Raw genomic sequence first — 19,173 nt, 5'->3', positions numbered from 1 at the left:
AAGGAGAAAATCTGCTTCTTACAGTCAGATCCACGCAAGCCTGACAATTGAATCCTGATTAACTGTTAACTAGTTTGCCCAGAGATTTTATGCTTGGGTCAGGATTTATGTTATGCTGCAGCCAGAAATAGCCTGTTTGCAAATCCTCGTGGCACAGCCTATTTAATCATTGGTCCCAGCAAGTGAAGGTAACTGAAAATATCCTAAAAGACATATCTCTTCAGCTGTTTATTGCTGTGCATGGAGTTTCAACGTTAGAAGCTGTGAGCAGCCTAGTTATTACTTGTGCTTCTTCACAGTAGCCACAATGTCTGCAAAAAAGACCGAGGATATAAAAAGATCAGTCTGAAATATATATATTGGCAGATCTCTTGCGGTGTTGGTCACGGGCTGAAGGCAAGGTTAGCGGAATCTCTGGAGATGGGAAGCAGGTTTGCTTCAAGCTGGAGACAGGGAGCAGATCTGGGCGAAGATAGGAAGTGGGTCTAGGTCGAGGTGGAGATGGCAGACTGGGCTGGGTGCTGCATTAAGGATAGTGCTAATGCTAAACACCAATGTGCGGAGACTCCTAAACGTGATAATGATGCTATCGGTGGAGGGAGAGACGGAGATAGTGGCAGCTATGGACGCGGAGAAGGCCTTTGGCCGAGTAGAGTGGGAGTATCTCTGGGAAATATTGCGGAGGTTTGGGTTTGGGGAGGGGTTTATCAGTTGGGTTAAGCTATATAGAGCCCCGGTGGCGAGTGTGGTTACGAATCGGCGGAGGTCGGAGTATTTTCGGCTGTATCGAGGGATGAGGCACGGGTGCCCCCTGTCCCCCCTGTTGTTTGCATTAGCAATTGAACCTTTGGCTATGGCATTAAGGGAGTCCAGGAAATGGAGGGGGGTGGTCCGAGGGGGAGAGGAGCATCGAGTGTCGCTTTATGCAGACGACCTGTTGCTGTATGTGGCGGATCCAATGGAGGGGATGGTGGAGGTCATGCAGACCCTAAGGGAGTTTGGGTCTTCTCGGGCTATAAGCTCAATGTAGGGAAAAGTGAGCTCTTCGTGGTGCATCCAGGGGACCAGGGAAGAGGGATAGACGACCTACCGTTGAGGAGGGCGGAAAGGAGCTTTCGGTACTTGGGGATCCAAGTAGCTAGGAGTTGGGGGGCCCTGCATAAACTTAATTTGACGTGGCTGGTGGGAGCAGATGGAGGAGGACTTCAAACGATGGGTCATGTTGCCACTCTCGCTAGCGGGCAGAGTACAGTCGATTAAAATGATGGTCCTGCCGAGGTTTCTTTTTGTGTTCCAGTGCCTTCCAATTATGGTCACCAAGGCCTTTTTTAAGAGGGTAGGCAGGAGCATCATGGGTTTTGTGTGGGCAAATAAGACCCCGAGGGTAAGGAGGGGGTTTCTGGAGCGTAGTAGAGACAGAGGAGGGCTGGCGTTGACAAATCTGGGTGGTTATTATTGGGCAGCCAACGTGGCAATGATCCGTAAGTGGGTGATGGAGGGAGAGGGGGCAGCATGGAAGAGGTTGGAGATGGCGTCCTGCAAAGGAACAAGCCTGGGAGCGCTGGTGACGGCACCGCTGCCGCTCTCACCGACAAGGTACACCACGAGTCCGGTGGTGGCTAAAGATCTGGGGGCAGTGGAGACGACACAAGGGTGCGATGGGAGCCTCGGTGTGGTCCCCGATCAGAGATAACCATCGGTTTGTCCCAGGAAGGATGGACGGGGGGTTTCAGAGTTGGCATCGGGCAGGGATTAGAAGAATGGGGGACCTGTTCATCGATTGGACGTTTGCGAGCTTCGGGGCGCTGGAGGAGATGTTTGGGCTACCCCCGGGAAACGCTTTCAGGTACATGCAAGTGAGGGCGTTTGTGAGGCGGCAGGTGAGGGAATTCCCGTTGCTCCCGGCACAGGGAATTCAGGACAGGGTGATTACGGGTGTATGGGTCGGAGAGGGCAAGGTGTCGGCGATATATCAGGAGATGAAAGAAGAGGAGGAGGCTCTGGTAGAGGAGCTGAAGGGCAAATGGGAGGAGGAGTTGGGGGAGGAGATTGAAGAGGGTCTGTGGCCTGATGCCCTAAGTAGGGTTATTTCCTCTTCCTTGTGTGCCAGGCTCAGCCTGATACAGTTTAAGGTTATTCACAGAGCGCATATGACAGGGGCGAGGCTGAGTAGGTTCTTTGGGTGGAGGACAGATGTGGGAGGTGCTCAGGAAGCCCGGCTAATCACGCCCATATGTTCTGGTCGTGCCCGGCACTGGATGGGTTCTGGAGGGGTGCTGCGAGGGCTATGTCTGAGGTGGTGAAAGTCCAGGTCAAGCCAAGTTGGGGGCTAGCACTATTTGCAGTGGCAGATGAGCCGGGAGTGCAGGAGGCGAAAGAGGCCGGTATCCTGGCCTTTGCGTCCCTGGTAGCCTGGCAGAGGATCTTGCTATTGTGGAAAGATGTGAAGCCCCCAAGTGTGGAAGCCTGGATAAATGACATGGCAGGGTTCATTAAGCTGGAGAGGATAAATTTTGCCTTGAGAGGCTCTGCGCAGGGGTTCTTCAGGCGGTGGCAACCGTTCCTAGACTATCTCGTGGAGCGTTAGATGGAGGTCGGTCAGCAGCAGCAGCAACCCGGGGGGGGGATGGGGGGGACGTTTCTTTCGGTGGGGGGGTTAGAAAGGTGGGCGGGGAAGGTTTTTTTTCCTAGGGGCACTTGAGAAAGGAAATACATAAACATGTGGGAAAGTCGATACGTGCGGGAGGAACCCATTGTACAAAGTTTTGTATTATGTTGAATTGATATGTTTATGTCTTGCTATGCGACTTTTCTTTTCTGTTTTTGTTACGGGGGGGGGGGGTTTGAATGGTTGAAAATTTTTGTTGAAAAATTCTGAATAAACATTTTTTTTTAAAAAGATAGTGCTAATGCTTTGGGTGAGAGTGAATGCTTTGTGCAGGCACCTGAATGTTGAGGCAGGGTATTGAGACACAAATGGGCGGGATTCTCCACTCCCGCGCCAAAGTGGCCGTGCCGTCATGAACGCGGTTGAGGTTCACGACGGCGCGAAACGGCCCCGATCCTGACCGATTCAGGCCCTGACAATGGGCCAGGATAGGGGCCGCGTCATCTACACGCGCCAAGCCTTGTCATAAAGGCGGCGCCGCATAGATGACGCGGCCGGCGCCGCATAATGGGCATCATCCGCGCATGCGTGGTTGCCGTCCTCTCTAAATCCACCCCGCAAGAAGATGTCTGACGGATCTTGCGGGGCTGCGGAAGGAAGGAGGTCCTCCTTCAGAGAGGACGGCCCGACGATCGGTGGGCACCGATCGCGGGCCACCCCACATTTGAGGTACCCCCCGGTGCAGGATCCCCCCTCGCCCCCCCGCAGTTCGCCCCCCCCCCAGCGTTCACACACCGTTCACGCACCGTTCACGATGGCAGCGACCAGGCGCCGGGGGAACCCGCCATTTTGGCCTGGCCACTCGGCACATCCGGGTCTGAGAATAGCAGGGGTGCCAGAGAATCGCCATTTTGGGTGTCTCCGGCGATTCTCGGGCCTGTGGCCCGCGAATCCCGACCGGGCCATTCCCGCTGCTTGGGAGAATTGCGGGAGGGCATTGGACCGGCGTCCCGGGAAATTTTGGCGGCCCAGGCGATTCTCCCAACCGGCGCGGGAGTGGAGAATCTCGCCCTGACAGATTTTCAAAAGACACAAAATAAAGGCTCAGCCCAAGAGGGAAGTGTGTGTGTAAATGGGTTTTGGGTTCGGGCTTCTCAAAGTGAGTATTAGGTTTGATGAGGCCCAGACTGTAATAACCTGCACAGGACAAATCGGACTGGGGATGATTGTTTGCCCGTACTCATTGGGAGTGCGAGCTCCCCCTGCTAGGGGCAGTATTGGGCTTATCAGTATTGATATAAAAGGTTGGGCAGTGTGAAGCCATCCAGAAGGGAGAGAGGACCCAGTGAGGTATGTTGTTAAATAAAGATTTTTCTACAACTCGCTGTGGACTCCCCGTTCTTATTAAACTGATGACAAGGACACTATCCTGTCAACGTGCAGCCTGTCTGGCTGAGCTACCTCCCAGAATTTTCTTTCAGACAAAGTTACAGAGTTTGTTGATTTACGTCGCTGGTGTTCGGGCGTTTGGATGTTTTCGACCCGAGATTGGACTTCTGGAATCGGTGCTGCGAGTGTTGGCGCTGCGTTTTCAGAGACAGTAGTGCCATGAAACACGAGCACTGGGGCGAGGTTTTGCTGCCGACCAGTGGAGCGCACATGTTTGAACTGTTCCGGGGCCGTTCGTATCTGGTGGTACTGGATGCCGTATCATCTGACCGACCTATCATGATGGTGGCCCAACATTTCGGTCTGTCTCCGTCAAACATGGTTTCGCGATACTAGTTCAGTGCGGCGCAATGGTCCACCCGGGAACATTGCTGCAGTTGTAAGTGCGGCACTGTATTGACAGACATGTTCCGCGACCGATTGGTCTGCAGGATACACACCAATGATATTCAAACAGAGAGCTGATGGTTCCGTGTGGATGCAAGCTTTGCAAATAGAGACGCTAACGGTTTGTGCGCTGTGGGTGCAGATGGCTGATGCGCGGATGCGACGACTGTCATCCGAGAGTGTTGGAGGGTGTATCGAATGACTGATTTGCATATTGAAGACTGCATTGCCGTTGAGTTGTCTGGGTAGTTCCGAATGGGAATGCCAGCCCTGTGGCGGCATGCAAGCAACCCTGCTGGGTTTTTTTTGCTATGCGTTTTTACGTGGTTGTGGCAGAGGTACAGGAAGAGCTTTGGGGCAAAGCTCCCTGCCGTTTCAGTCGGCGCTGCAGAACTCCTTTTTCCACATTTGCGCTGTAAGGGGCATCAAGAGATACGGGATGTGGAGCTATATGTTGTCAGGCCCCCCCGTCCCCCTCCAATGTGGTCCCTCTGTGGCTTGGAAGGAATGCCGCGGCGATTCGGGCTTGGGGTCGATGGGTCAGACACTGTGATGCACTGCGTCCCCAGGCTTGGCTGTTGGAGACTTCGCCCCCTGTGTGATGGATTGGGGTATTGGACCAGATGTAATCATTGGCAGGGTACATACCGACCGATCCTGTCATCCATTCTATGGCGTCCTATTGGAACCAAAATGCTTTTGGATTTTTTTTTTTGTGTCGCCAGCTGCTGCTGGTTTTGTCCTCTTCGTTTTCCCCGACTTTTTTTTGTCTTCGTCATCTCCTCCTCATCATTGTCCTTCGAGAGGGTCTTCAGACTTTATGGGGGAGGACTAATAACCTGCACGGGACACAGCTAGCTGAGGATGATGCTCATTGCGAGTGCGAGCTCCTCCGCTAGGGGCAGGGTAGCTTATTAGTATTGGTGTAAAAGGTTGGCCAGTGCGGAGCTGACCTGAAAGAGAGAGGACCTGATGAGGTATAACCGGGCCTTGTGCAGATAATATTGTTGTTATCCTACAACTTGCTGTTGACTCCCCGTGCCTTATTAAACTGACATTTTACATAGTGTAAATAAGTAGCATGGTTTTAGAGGAGGAACGCCATGTTTGATTATCGTGAGGGCATTGGATGTTGGAATTCCAAGTGAGACTATTTATTTTACATTTTAAGAAGGTTATTGACAAAGTTCTGAATGAAAGACTGCTATTGGGGGGAAGATGGTGGCGTTGTGGGAACGTCAGTGGATTAGGAATCCAGATGCCCAGGCTAATGGTCTAAAGGTTCGCATCACAACATGGTGGGAATTTAAATTCAATTAATAAATCTGGAATTGAAAGCTAGTCTCAGTAATGATGACCATGAAACTAACATAGATCGCTGTAAAAACCCATCTGGGTCATCAGTGTCCTTTATGGAAGGAAATCTGCCATCCTTACCCTGGTCTAGCATCACGTGTAACTCCACCCATAACAATATGGTTGACTCTTAACTGCCCTCTGCGATGGCCGAGCAACTCAGTCAGTTCAAAGGCAATAAGGTATGGGCAACAGACACCGACCGGCCTTGCCTGTGACACCCATACCCCTTGAATTTATAAACAATAAGTTGAAAACCACAGGAATCCAGAGAACGGAGTGTGTGGCTGTTAAATGGAGCTCAACCAAGTACAAGTAAGAGGCGTACAAGATGAAGGAAGATGTTGCGTAACGTTCCATAGAAGTCCATGCTTTGGCTTTTAAATGGTGCCGAGGTAATAATTTGGACGGGCAGTCATTTGGGCAGGTGGTCTTAGTGCCTCATTCAAAACGTGGACTTCATTTGTGGTACCTCCTCAACACTGCTTAGCAGTTCCAGCTGGAGTTGGGCTTGTACCATCCAGACGGGATGAAATAATGTGCAACGTAAGTCTAAAATAACATGTGCACAGATTGAGAAAGGGACCGTTAAATAATAGTGGACTCATCACATTCAACTGTTATTCTCAAAATGTTGCCTGCCAACACTAAGGGCATTCAAATGGTTATTGGATAGACATATGGACGATAAGGGAATAGTGTAGATGGGCTTTAGAGTGGTTTCACAGGTCGGCGCAACATCGAGGGCCGAAGGGCCTGTACTGCGCTGTAATGTTCTACGTTCTATGCAAGTACGATTGCAAACAGACCATTGGCATCTCGGAAAAATTAAAACAGTGAAGTCAAGGCCTACAGAGATAATACAGTGTACCAGTGGGATTCCAGTGTTCAGTTCTAGTCATTGATATAGCTGTGATATTCCTGTGCGTAGTTCCACATCGTAAGACCATAAGATATAGGAGCAGGATTAGGCCACTCGGCCCATCAAGTCTACTCCACCATTCAATCATGGCAGATATTTTCTCATCCCCATTCTCCTGCCTTCTCCCCATAACCCCTGATCCCCTTATTAACCAAGAACCTATCTATCTCTGTCTTAAAGACACACAGTGACTTGGCCTCCACAGCCTTCTGCGGCAAAGAGTTCCACAGATTCACCACCCTCTGGCTGAGGAAATTCCTCCTCATCTCTGTTTTAAAGGATCGTCCTTTCAGTTTGAGGCTGTGCCCTCGTGTTCTAGTTTCTCCGACGTTTTTGTCTGTAGCCCTGTAAGTTCCTCATCCTTAGTCTCTTTCAAATTCCCTTTCAAAATTATTTGTGGAATCAGCTGCTACCGCCTTTGGAGACTTGGAGTCTTGGAGACCCCACAACTGTCTGAGTGAAATATATTCTCCTCCACTCCCTCTAGCTCTTTAGCCAGTGAATTTAAGTCTCTGACCTCTGGATATTAACTCACTATAATTGTTTAATAGTAGAAAAAGTACATATGTTTAGTTTATTGTATGGGTTAGGTTTCAGAGTGGTGTTGCTAGTGGGGGGAGGGGGTAGTTATTCTGCTGACGAGGGAGGGACTTCGATTGAGGGACAGAGAGGAGGTTGGTGGCGGAGGCTGCCGGGGGGCGGGCCGGAGGAGGCGCGGTGCATGGGCTGGAGGCGGGCCCAAGAAAGGGGATGGGTGGGGGGGCACTTTGCCCCCCAACTAGCTGATCACCTGGAATGTTCGAGGGTTAAATGGGCCGGTTAAGAGGGCACGTGTGTTCGCGCACCTGAGGGGACTGAAGGTGGACGTGGTAATGCTGCAGGAGACCCACCTTAGAGTAGTGGACCAGGTTAGATTGAGGAAAGGCTGGGACAGTCAGGTCTTCCACTCGGGGCTGGACATAAACACTAAAGGGGTTGCGATCTTGGTTAATAAGCGGGTGATATTTGAAGTGGGTAGAATAGTTTCGGATGTGGGGGGTCGATATATTATGGTTAGCGGTAAGCTGGAGGGGATGAAGGTAGTGCTGATTAATGTATATGCGCCAAATTGGGATGACGTGTAATTTATAAAGAGGATGTTGGGGAAGATACCGAACCTGGACTCACACAAGCTGGTCATGGGAGGGGACTTTAATACAGTTATTGATCCTGGTCTGGATCGGCCATGCTCGAAAACGGGCAGGGTGCCAGCAATGGCAAAGGAACTGAAAGGTTTCATGGGGGAGGAGGATCCATGGAGATATAGGCAGCCGAGGGTAAAGGAGTTCTCCTACTCCCACGTGCATAGGTTACACTCTCGGATCGACTTCTTTATTTTGGGGAGGGCCTTGCTGGCAGGGGTGGTGGACACGGGGTACTTGGCGATCACAATCTCGGACCATGCTCCACACTGGATTGACCTGCAGGTTAGTAAAGATAGCAATCAGCGCCCGCAATGGAGGTCAGATGTAGGGCTGTTACCGGACGAAACGGTGTGCGAGAGGCTGAGGAAATGCATACAAAATTACCTGCAGGTTAATGATACGGGGGAGGTCTCAGCAGCGGTGGTCTGGGAAACGCTGAAGGCAGTGGTGAGAGGAGAGCTGATCTCGATCCGGGCTCACAGGAACAGGACGGACAGGGCAGAGACGGACCGACTGGTAAAAGAGATTCTACAAGTCAACAGGAGGTACGCAGAGAACGTTGAAGCCCGCCCGTTTTTTTCTAAATTTACTTTAGATCTTTCCCCTTCCCTCTATTCAAAGGTGTCTTGTGTCGCTCTCCATACACCTCAAGAAAGACGGGTGGGCGATTGCTGCTGACTCTGTCGATGAGGTATTCTGTAATAGGCCGCCAGGAGCTGGCACAAGGTGACTTGATTCATTTCCTCTGTTCTGTGGAGGATTGCGTAATCCGAATGGACTGAGAGCTTGTCTGTCTGGTGGATCAGGGATGAAAGCCCACATCCTATTGCTTCATGATACAGCAGGTTGGAGGCCCTGCACTGGCTGTAGAATTTAATATCCTCCCTTACTGGAACAAATCTCTTGAAAGCATTTTCTAATAGGCATTGAAAATATGTTCATTTTTAAAATGTGCAGAGACTTTAACTTTTTTATATCCTTGCTTGGCAGGATGAGAAACTATGAGCCTCTCTGTGCAAATCTGCAGTCCCAGATCCTTCATTGTTACCAAGAAAATCCGCAACTGACTTTGAAGTGCTCTACCTTTGCCAAGGAATATCGTCGCTGCATCAGGGAGGCGCAGGTAACCCCTTTTGACATTCATAGGCACTTTTAATGTAGCAGAACTCAACTGCAAGGTTCACATACTCTGCTAAGTATAAACGCTAAATTCCTTGATTGGTTACAGCACAAAAGTAGGCCATTTGGGCTGGCTCTCTGCAGAGCAGTTCAGCTAAATGATCAAATCTCCAGTGATATTGTAGATCTGTGATAATGTCGATCAGTCAGTGTGTTATCAGATTAGCCTCCTAGTGCAACAAAGTAAATAGCCGTTGGTGTCAGAAGGAGTAAACCATCCCAAATGTTTACAGTGTTTAGATTTTGCCACACGATTGTACCAAATCTAAAAAGGGGAAGTGCACTACATGGGAGGGGGGGGGGGGGGGGTCACCTCCTGAGATGCGTGTGATTTTGTTCAACATTTTTCAATCAAACCTTGTCGTGCATTTGAGCTCCAGAACACTGGACTCAGCATTGTGAGCACACTGCATTGCCAGGTGACGTTCATACATTTTACTATGATACGACTTGAATTGAAAATCCTGCGTTTCGCAAGTCACAAAACGAAGAACTTGCATTTATACAACACAGGTACATAGAAGATAGGAGCAGGAGGAGGCCTGTTGGCCCTTCAAGCCTGCTCTGCCATTCATCACGATCATGGCTGATCATCCAACTCAATAGCCTCATCCTGCTTTCTCCCCATGGCCTTTGATCCCATTCTCCTCAAGTGCTATATCCAGCACTTGAATATTTTCAAAGTTTTAGCATCAACTACTTCCTGTGGTAATGAATTCCACAGGCTCCCCACTCTTTGTGTGAAGAAACGTCTCCTTATCTCTGTCCGAAATGGTTTACCCTGAATCCTCAGACTGTGACCCCTGGTTCTGGACACACCCATCATTGGTAACATCTTCCCTACATCTTTCATGGCCTCACAAAATGACCCAAAGCATTTTGCTTTGAAAGAATAGCCAATGCTTTAATGTAGGAAACATGACAACTAATTTGCGCACAGTAACCTCCCACACATAATGAGGTAAATGACCAGATAATCTGTTTCACAACGGTTGGTGCTGGGAACTAATGTGTCAGCCTGGATGAAGTATTAAATCTCAGGATGACAGATTTACAGAATTGTTACAGTGCAGCAGGAGGCAAATCAGCCCATCGTGTCTGTAATAACTCTCCAAATGAGCATTATGACTGAGTGCCATTCCCCTGCCTTTTCGCCGTGACCTTGCATTCTGGGAGTGATTCACCGGTGCTGTTAGCCCCAGGCGCAAATGCCACTGGGCCAATGAATTCGGCGAGAGGCCCGAAATGGGATTTGCGCTGAGCGTTAATCAGATCTCAATGTTTCCGGCCCACTCCAACTGGCATAATCAGGATCTGGCTCAGAGAGGGGAGATCCCGATCAGATCTCATTTGCATTCATTTGTGGCACAGTGGTTAGCACTGCTGTCTCACAGCTCCAAGGACCCGGGTACAATTCCAGCCTCGGGCGACTGTCTGTGCAGAGTCTGCACGTTCTCCCTGTGTCTGTGTGGATTTCCTCCGGGTGCTCCGGTTTCCTCCCACAATCCAAAGATGCGCAGGTTAGGTGGATTGGCCATGCTAAATTGCCCCTTAGTGTCCAAAATGTTAGGTGGGGTTGCTGGGTTACAGGGATAGGGTGGAGGTGTGGGATGCTCTTTCCATGGACCGGTGTAAACTCGATGGGCTGAATGGCCTCCTTCTCCACTTTAAATTTTATGATTCATTTTAATCTCATTAGCGAGATTAAGGCAGTGGACACCCAGTATACACCCCCCCAAGCGGTAAATCGCCCAGACACAAATCATTGCAGGATCTTAAAACGGGGACCAGGCGCCAAGGGCTCTGAGGGGGAGCGAGGAGGTGAGTGCCATCTATATATTTAACTCCAAGGTGCTATGGGCAAAGCAGCCAGGGTACAGAAGGGGACCTTACGAGAGAGTTGGGGTTTGGAGGGGCTTGGGCTAGGCTGGAGGCATTCAGTTGGGGGTCTTACCCTGGTTGAAGGCTGCGTGATTAGTCTTCTCTCTATTGCTTTGAAAAGATTCAAACTCTAACCCTCAAAGAAATGTGATGTTGAATGTGAAAGTCTTCTGTCTGTTGCCTTGAAAAGATTTGAGATGCTTTGTTCACATTCCATTTCATGCATCGTTAACTTGTACACACCTCTGGGCTTGCTGATATGCCTAAAAGTTTTGAACTTCTTTGTTTACGTTCCATTTCATGGTCCATTAACTTTTACATGCCTCTTGATTGACAGCTGTAGGCTCTTTCAAAGGAGGGTTTAGCTGTGTTTGTTTTTATAGCACTTCACGGTCCATTAACTGTGAAGTGGTTCCTCTTTTGAGCAGGTGCTCTGTCTGACCACATTTTTTTTCACAGTGGTTTTTTTTCAAGTCTGAAGTGCTTCCTAGAAGGAGCAGATGCTCTTGTCTGACTGCATTTTTTTCATTGTGGGTCCTTTTCAACCTCTTATGCTTAAACAGCGTGCCTGCAGTGGAGGTAGCTTTCCACCATAGAAGCAGCTGGCACAACTGAGACACTGAGGTGCAAGGGTCCCTCAATGGGAACCTTCTCGCAGCCACTGTTCAATTCTCTAGATTGACGTGATAACCAAGCTGGGGGGATTCAGATGCCTTTGTAGCCCCTGGGTGGTCAGGGGGGTGGCTGGACAGTGCTCTGGCACTGCTCCCTGGAACCATGGCAGGATAAAGCTGGTAGTGCCAGTGTCTGAAGGGATGGGGCCTTTGCAACCCCATAGTGCAACGCTCACTTGAGGGGGGGTGCTGGTGACCTGATGTCGGCAATTGGTGGATGGGGGGAGGGAGGTGACCTGATGGAGCGGGGGTGGAGGGAGAGCTGATGCTGGCGAGGATGGGGGCGTCGGGTCACCCTGATGCCTGCGTGATATTGGATTGGGGGGGGGGGGGTGACCTGAACGTTTAGCGGTGAGGGGGGAGGTTGCCCCTCTGTTCTCAAGGGTTGGGAGTGTTCACCTTATTTGCAGGGGGGGGGGGGCGCAATGTCCTTGGGGGTAGATGGGCGCGTATCATTTTACTTTAAGATCAGGGCACCCTTTAAAAATGCTGTCCCGATCTCTGAGGGGCCAGTCCTGCTGGCATCTTTAGGCCCCGCCCCTATCAATGCGAGTGCAAAACATGCCCCCATCCAAAAAAATGACTTAAGTGGGGTGGATTGCGATCGGGATCATGCCAACACACCCAGTGGTGATCGCACTGCGTTTACCACCAGAGACAACACTTAGTTACTTTTTGGTTGAATTGTACCTATTGTTATCTATTCAGATAGAAGCCGGAGGGTGATTGTGGAGGGTTGTTTTTCAAACTGGAGGCCTGTGACCAGCAGTGTGCCTCATGGATCGGTGCTGGGTGTTTTTTATTTTTATATTATATATTTTATATATTTACATATATATATATGTATGTATATGGAGGCACGGTTAATAAGTTTGCAGATGACCTCAAGATAGGTGGCATAGTGGATAGTGAAAAAGATTATATAAGACTGCAACAAGATCTTGACCAATTGGGCCATTGGGCCAATGAATGGCAGATGGAGTTTAATTTGGAAAATGTGAGGTGATGCATTATTTGGTAGATCAAATCGGGGCAGGACCTACTAAGTTAATGGTAGGGAGTTGGGGAGAGTTACAGAACAAAGCGATATAGGAGTACAGGTTCAGAGTTCCTTGAAGGTGGAGTCACAGGTGGACAGGGTGGTGAAGAAGGCATTCAGCATGCTAGGTTTTATTGGTTAGAATATTGAATACAGGAGTTGGGACGTCTTGTTGAAGTTGTACAAGACATTGGTAAGACCACACATGGAATACTGTGTTCAGTTCTGGTCACCCTATTACAGGAAGGATATTGTTAAACTAGAAAGAGTGCAGAAGAGATTTACAAGGATGCTACCAGGACTTGATGGTGTGAGTTATAAGGAGAGGCTGGGGCTTTTTCCTTGGAGCGCAGGAGGCTTAGGGGTGAACTTATAGAGGTCTATAAAATAATGAGGAGCATTGATAAGGGAGATAGTCAACATCCTTTCCCAAAGGTAGAGGAATCTAGAACTACAGGGCATAGGTTTAAGGTGAGAGGCGAGAGATACAAAAGAGACCAGAGGGGAAATTTCTTCACACAGAGGGTGGTGAGCATCTGGAACGGGCTGCCAGAGACAGTGGTGGAGGCAGGTACAATTTTGTCCTTTAAAAAGCAGTTAACAGTTACATGGGCAGGGTGGGTATAGAGGGATATGGGCCAAATGCGAGTAAGTGGGATTAGCTTAGTGGTAGAAACTGGGTGGCATGGACATGCTGGGCCGAAGGGCCTGTTTCCATGCTGTAAACATCTATGACTAAGTTAATCTCTAATGCCCTCCTGAAAGCTTTGATTGAACCTGCCTCCACCACACTTCCAGGCAGCACATTCCAAATCCAAACCACTCACCGTTTGAAAACAAATTTTCACAGATCGCATTTGCTTTTTTGCAAAACACTTTAAATTTGTGCCCTCTCATTCTCGATCTTTTTACGAGGGGAATAGTTTCTCCCTATGTACTCCGTCCAGCCCCTTTATGATTTTGAACACCTCTATCAAATTCCCTCTTTGCTTTCCTTCCCAGGAGAACAATCCTAACCTCTCCAATCTATACTCATAACTGAAGTTACTCATTCCTGGAACCATTCTTGTAAAACCCGATGCATTTATATCCTTCCTATAGTGTGGCACCCAGAACTGTACACAATATTCCAGCTGCAATCTGACTAGTGTCTTGTATAAGTACAGCACAATCTCTTTGCTTTTGTGTCCCTATTACTATAACCAAGGATACTATATGCTCACTCCACCTGTCCTGCTACCTTCAATGATCTAGGCATATCAACACCCAGGTCCCTCTCCTCCTGCATCCATTTAAGAACTGTAACCTTTATTTTATATTGTCTGTCCATATTCTTCCTACCACCTCACACTTCTCCACATTGAACTGCCACTTAACTGCCCACTCCACCAACCTGTCTATGTCCTTTGAAGTTGTTCACTGCCCTTCGTGGGCAGCATGGTAGTACAGTGGTGAGCACTGTTGCTTCATAGCCAGGGACCCGGGTTCGATTCCTGGCTTGGGTCACTGTCTGTGTGGAGTCTGCACGTTCTCCCTGTGTCTGCGTGGGTTTCCTCCGGGTGCTCCGATTTCCTTCCACAAGTCCTGAAAGACCTGCTTGTTAGGTGAATTGGACATTCTAAATTCTCCCTCTGTGTACCTGAACAGGCGCCGGAGTGTGGCGATCAGGGGATTTTCACAGTAACTTCATTGCAGTGTTAATGTAAGCCTACTCATGGAAATAATAAAGATTATTATTAGTATCCTCACAGTTTTAAATGCTTTCAAGTTTTGTATCATCTGCAAACTTTGAAATTGTCTCCAGCACACCAAGATCTGGATCAGTAATGTATATCAGGAAAAACAAGGATCCCAATACCAACCCCTGGGAAACTCCACTGCAAACATTCCTCCAGCCCCAAAAATATCCATTGACCATTACTTTCTTTTTCCTATCACTCAGCCAGTTTCGTATCCACGTTCCCACTATCCCTTTTATTCCATGAACTATAACGTTTGTCACAAGTCTGTTGTTTGGCACTGTGTCAAATGCCTTCTGAAAGTCCACATATACCACACCAACAGCTTTACCCTCATCGACCCTTTCTGTTACCTCTCCCTCTTCAAAAAAATTCCAGCAAGTTACTTAAACACAATTTCCCCTTTAGAAATCCATGCTGACTCTTCCTAATTAACCCACAATTTTCCATGTAACTAACGATTCTATGGTGAATAATTGTTTCTCGAAGTTTGCCCACGACTGATGTTAAGCTGACTGGTCTGTAATTGCTGGGTCTTTCCTCACAACCTTTTTCGAATAAGGGTGTAACGTCTGCAACCCTCCAGTTCTCTGACACCTCCCGAGTCTAGGGAAGACTGAAAGACTATGGCCAGCGTACCTGCAATTTCCACTCTCACTTCCTTCAATATCCTTGAATGCATCTAATCTGGTCCCGGTACCTTGTCAATTTTCAAGTGCCGACAGTCTATTCAACACTTCCTCCTTATCAATTTTGAACCCTTTTAGTGACAGTTCTGCCTCCTTAGTAAAGATGGATGCAAAGTATTAATTTAATATCTCAGCCATGTCCCCTGCTTCCAATTCTAAATTCCCTTTTAGGTCCCAAATCGGCCAGACCCCTCCTTTTACCACCCTTTTACTATTTATGTGCCAATGGAAGACTTTTGGATTCCCCTTTATGTTGGCTGCCAGTCTTTTCTCATAACGCCTCTTCCCTTCTCTAATATACTTTTTCTCACCTCTCTTCTGAACCTTCTGTATTTGTTTTGTTTTCAACTGTTATTTCTGCCTGACACCTGTCAAAAGCACATCTTTTCTTCAATGTCTTCATTTCTATCTCCTTTATCATCCAGGGAGCTCTGGATTTGCTGGCCCTGCCTTTGCCTTTTGAGAAATATACCGTGACTGTACCTAAACCATTTCTTTTTTGAAGGTAGCCCGTTGTTCAGTTACAGTTTTCCCCACCAACCTTTCGTTCCAGCCTATCCAGCCCAGCTCCGTTCTTGCCCCCATTGAAATCGGCTCTCGCCCAATTAATTATTCTTACTTTGGATTGTCCATTGCCCTTTTCTACAATCATCCTAAACTTTATAATACAAAGATCACTAAATGTTGCCCCATTGACACTTGATCTACTTAGCCCACCTCATTTTCAAGAACCAGGTCCAAAACATAGAACATACAGTGCAGAAGGAGGCCATTTGGCCCATCGAGTCTGCACTGACCCACTTAAGCCCTCACTTCCACCCTATCCCGAACCCAATAACCCCTCCTAACCTTTTTGGACACTAATGGCAATTTAGGATGGCCAATCCACCTAACCTGCACGTCTTTGGACTGTAGGAGGAAACCGGAGCACCCGGAGGCAACCCATACAGTCACGGGGAGAACGTGCAGATTCCGCACAGATAGTGACCCAGCAGGGAATTGAACCTGGGACCCTGGCGCTGTGAAGCCACAGGGCTAACCACTATGCTACCGTGCTGCGCAAAAGTGCTGTGTTGGATTGGACACTGCTGTAGGAATTTTTCCCAAACACAATCTAGGAACATTTGCCCTTCTCTGCCCTTTACACTAATAGTGTACCAGTCTACATTCATTATAACTATTCCATAATGTTTGCATCTCTATAATATCCCTACAAATGTGTTGTTCTATATCTTTCCTACTAGCTGGTTGTCTATAGACCACACCGAGCAATGTAATTGCACCTTCTTGTTCCTTAGCTCTAGCCAAATTGATTTTGTCCTCGATCCCCTGGGGCATCCTCTTTCTCCAGCACTGCAATGCTCTCCTCCACACCTACCGCCACCCTCCTTTTCTCCCCTTCCTATCGGTTCTGAAACCTTATACTCAGAAATGTTTAACACCCAGTCCTGCTCTTCCTTGAGCCAGGCCTTTGTCATCGCCACAACATCATATTTCCACATGGCAATCTGCACCTGTAACTCACCAATCTTATCTATCAGACTCCCTACATGCACAGTGTGGTAGTCTGTGTAGAGGTATTACGATACCTGGTAATGCTGGAACACCATTGGTAGATATTGCATGTTTCCTATTGGTCAAGCTGTATGGTAGCTCTGCCCTGCAAGGCGGGGTATAAGAGCCCGTGCCGCCCCAGCAGCCTTCTTTCTGTACCTGAGCTGCTGGGGGAAACATCTAGCTTATTAAAGCCTTCAGTTGGACTACAACCTCGCTTTAGTGGTCATTGATCGTGCATCACACAGTAACCCTAATTTAGACCTCATTACTTTCTCCCTTACTGCGACTCCACCTATTAACTCCTCACCTCTCCAAAACACAAAACCTCTAACACTGTCTTGGCAAGCACTCTTCTGTTTGGAAGCATATCCCGATTATGGGTCCTTGGACCGAAAATAATAAAATAAATGGGAACAAAGGAGATAAACATTACGGATCCTTACAATTTAGAGCCATAACAATATACTGATTCTCTGCTAATACCCCTCCCCCCTCACCAACCTGCTTCTAAATGCATCGTCTTACATCTAACACCCCATCTCCATCAACTCCCCATTCTCCATCCCCAACTCCCTCCCCACGCTGACCCTGACTGCGGCCTGGTGCCTCAGGACTACATGCCCACTGATCAGCCAACTCCCAGAAGATGGATTTTAAAAATTTATAAAAGGCCTAACTGTTAAATTCAGCAGCATCTCCAAGAAACCTGTATTTCCAGATCTTCCAATCTCTAAATCCCCTCCCTTCGTCCCCGTCATTATCCGGGCCATAGAGCACAAAGCTAAACCTTTTTAAATCACTGATTAAAATGCAGCAGGAGTATTGTGTCCAGTTCTGAGCATCACAGTTTAAGAAGGGTGTCAATGCCTTGGAGAGGGTGCAGGAAAGGTTTGCTTGATTGTTACCAGGGATGAGGGACCCTGGCTTATTATTTGTATTTTTAGGCAGTCCCTCTGAGTTGAGGATGATTTGCTTTCACGCTAAAAATGAGATCACTGAGGAGTCCAGTGTGCGGCCTACAGTCTCTGTCAAGGTGGGGCAGATGGTGATTGGCGGAGCGGGTGGGCGGGGCGCCCAGTTTGCCACACGCTTATTTCGCTATCAATGTTTGACTTCAGCTTACTCTCAGTGATGAAACTCGAGATGTTCAGCTCCTTCCCAGATCCTATACTTTGGGATGCCGTGGGCCAGGGACTCCCAGGTCTTGGCTGGGATGTTGCACTTTTGGGCAGCACGGAAGCATACTGGTTGGAACAGTTGCTTCACAGTTCCAGGGTCCCAGGTTCGATTCCCGGCTTGGGTCGCTGTCTGTGCGGAGTCTGCACGTTCTCCCCGTGTGTGCGTGGGTTTCCTCCGGGTGCTCCAGTTTCCTCCCACAGCCCAAAGATGTGCAGGTTAGGTGGATTGGCCATGCTACATTGCCCTTAGTGTCCAAAAAGGTTAGGTGGGGTTATTGGGTTACGGGGATAGAGTGGAGGTGTGGGGCTTAAGTAGGGTGCTCTTTCCAAGGGCCGGTGCAGACACAATGGGTTGAATGGCTTCCTTCTGCACTGTAAATTCTATGAAAGGAAGTCTTTAAGGGTGTACTTGAAGCATTTCCTCTGCCCTCTGGGAGCTCGCTTACCGCGTTGAAGCTCAGCATAAAGTGCTTGTTTCAGGAGTCTCGTGGCAGGCATGCAGACCATGTGGCCCACCGAGTGGAGCTGATGGAGCATGGTCAGTGCTTCGATGCTGGAAATGCTGGCCTCGGCGAGAACATCGAGGTTGGTGTGACTATCCTGCCAATTGATTTACAGAATCTTGCGGAGGAGTGCTGGTGGTGCAACTACTGTACATGATCCATGTTTCTGAGATACATAGTAGGGTGGGTATCACTACTGCTCTGTAGACCATGAGCTTGGTCTACACTCTCTTCCTCTGGCGACAAAAGACTGTACTGGCACACTGAATGTGGTGTTGAACCTCGTTGCTGATTTCTTGCCTTGTTGACAGTAGGCTCCCAATGTATGGAAAGAGGACCATGTTGTCCAAGGCCCCCTCATGGATTATGATAACCATGGGTCAGGGCTGCGTGGCAGGTGCTGGTTGGTAGAGGACCTTTGACTTACAGATGTTTAGTGCAAGGTCCATGCTCTTGTACGCCTTGGTGAACGTGTTGACGATGGCTTGGAGTTCAACCTCCAACTGTGCAGAACATCATCTGCATATGATAGTTAAATGACAGAGGATGGGACAACCTTGGATCTGGCCTGCAGGCAGTGGAGGTTGAACAGATTCCCATTTGTTCTGTAATTTAGCTCCACTCCAGCGGGGAGTTTCCTGAGGGTGAAATGGAGCATTGCTACAAGGAAGATCTGGAAGAGCATCCATGCGATGAAACAGCCTTGCTTGACTGTTCTGATCAGATCCCAACTTTTGTTAGTAGCCGGACAAGAACCCCAAACACTTAAAAAATATGTTTAAACTGTGAGGAAAGGATACTGCGCCCCCGAAGTGATTCCACTGACCG

At 48.6% G+C, this 19,173-nt stretch overlaps 1 protein-coding gene across 1 annotated transcript in view; it reads left to right on the top strand.

Moving 5' to 3' along the window:
* Positions 1-19,173, top strand: part of LOC140388603 (MICOS complex subunit mic25-like) — a 565,155-nt gene that overhangs the window by 399,332 nt on the left and 146,650 nt on the right. Inside the window, exon 7 of the mRNA XM_072473040.1 lies at positions 8,897-9,029. Within this exon, the coding sequence (XP_072329141.1) occupies positions 8,897-9,029 (133 nt within the window). The remainder of the gene's footprint in view (positions 1-8,896; positions 9,030-19,173) is intronic.

The sequence above is a fragment of the Scyliorhinus torazame genome, chromosome 13 (assembly GCF_047496885.1).
Source record: "Scyliorhinus torazame isolate Kashiwa2021f chromosome 13, sScyTor2.1, whole genome shotgun sequence".
NCBI lineage: Eukaryota > Metazoa > Chordata > Chondrichthyes > Carcharhiniformes > Scyliorhinidae > Scyliorhinus > Scyliorhinus torazame.
The sequence above is the reverse complement of the archived record's forward strand: the minus strand, read 5'-3'. Positions and strand labels throughout refer to the sequence as shown.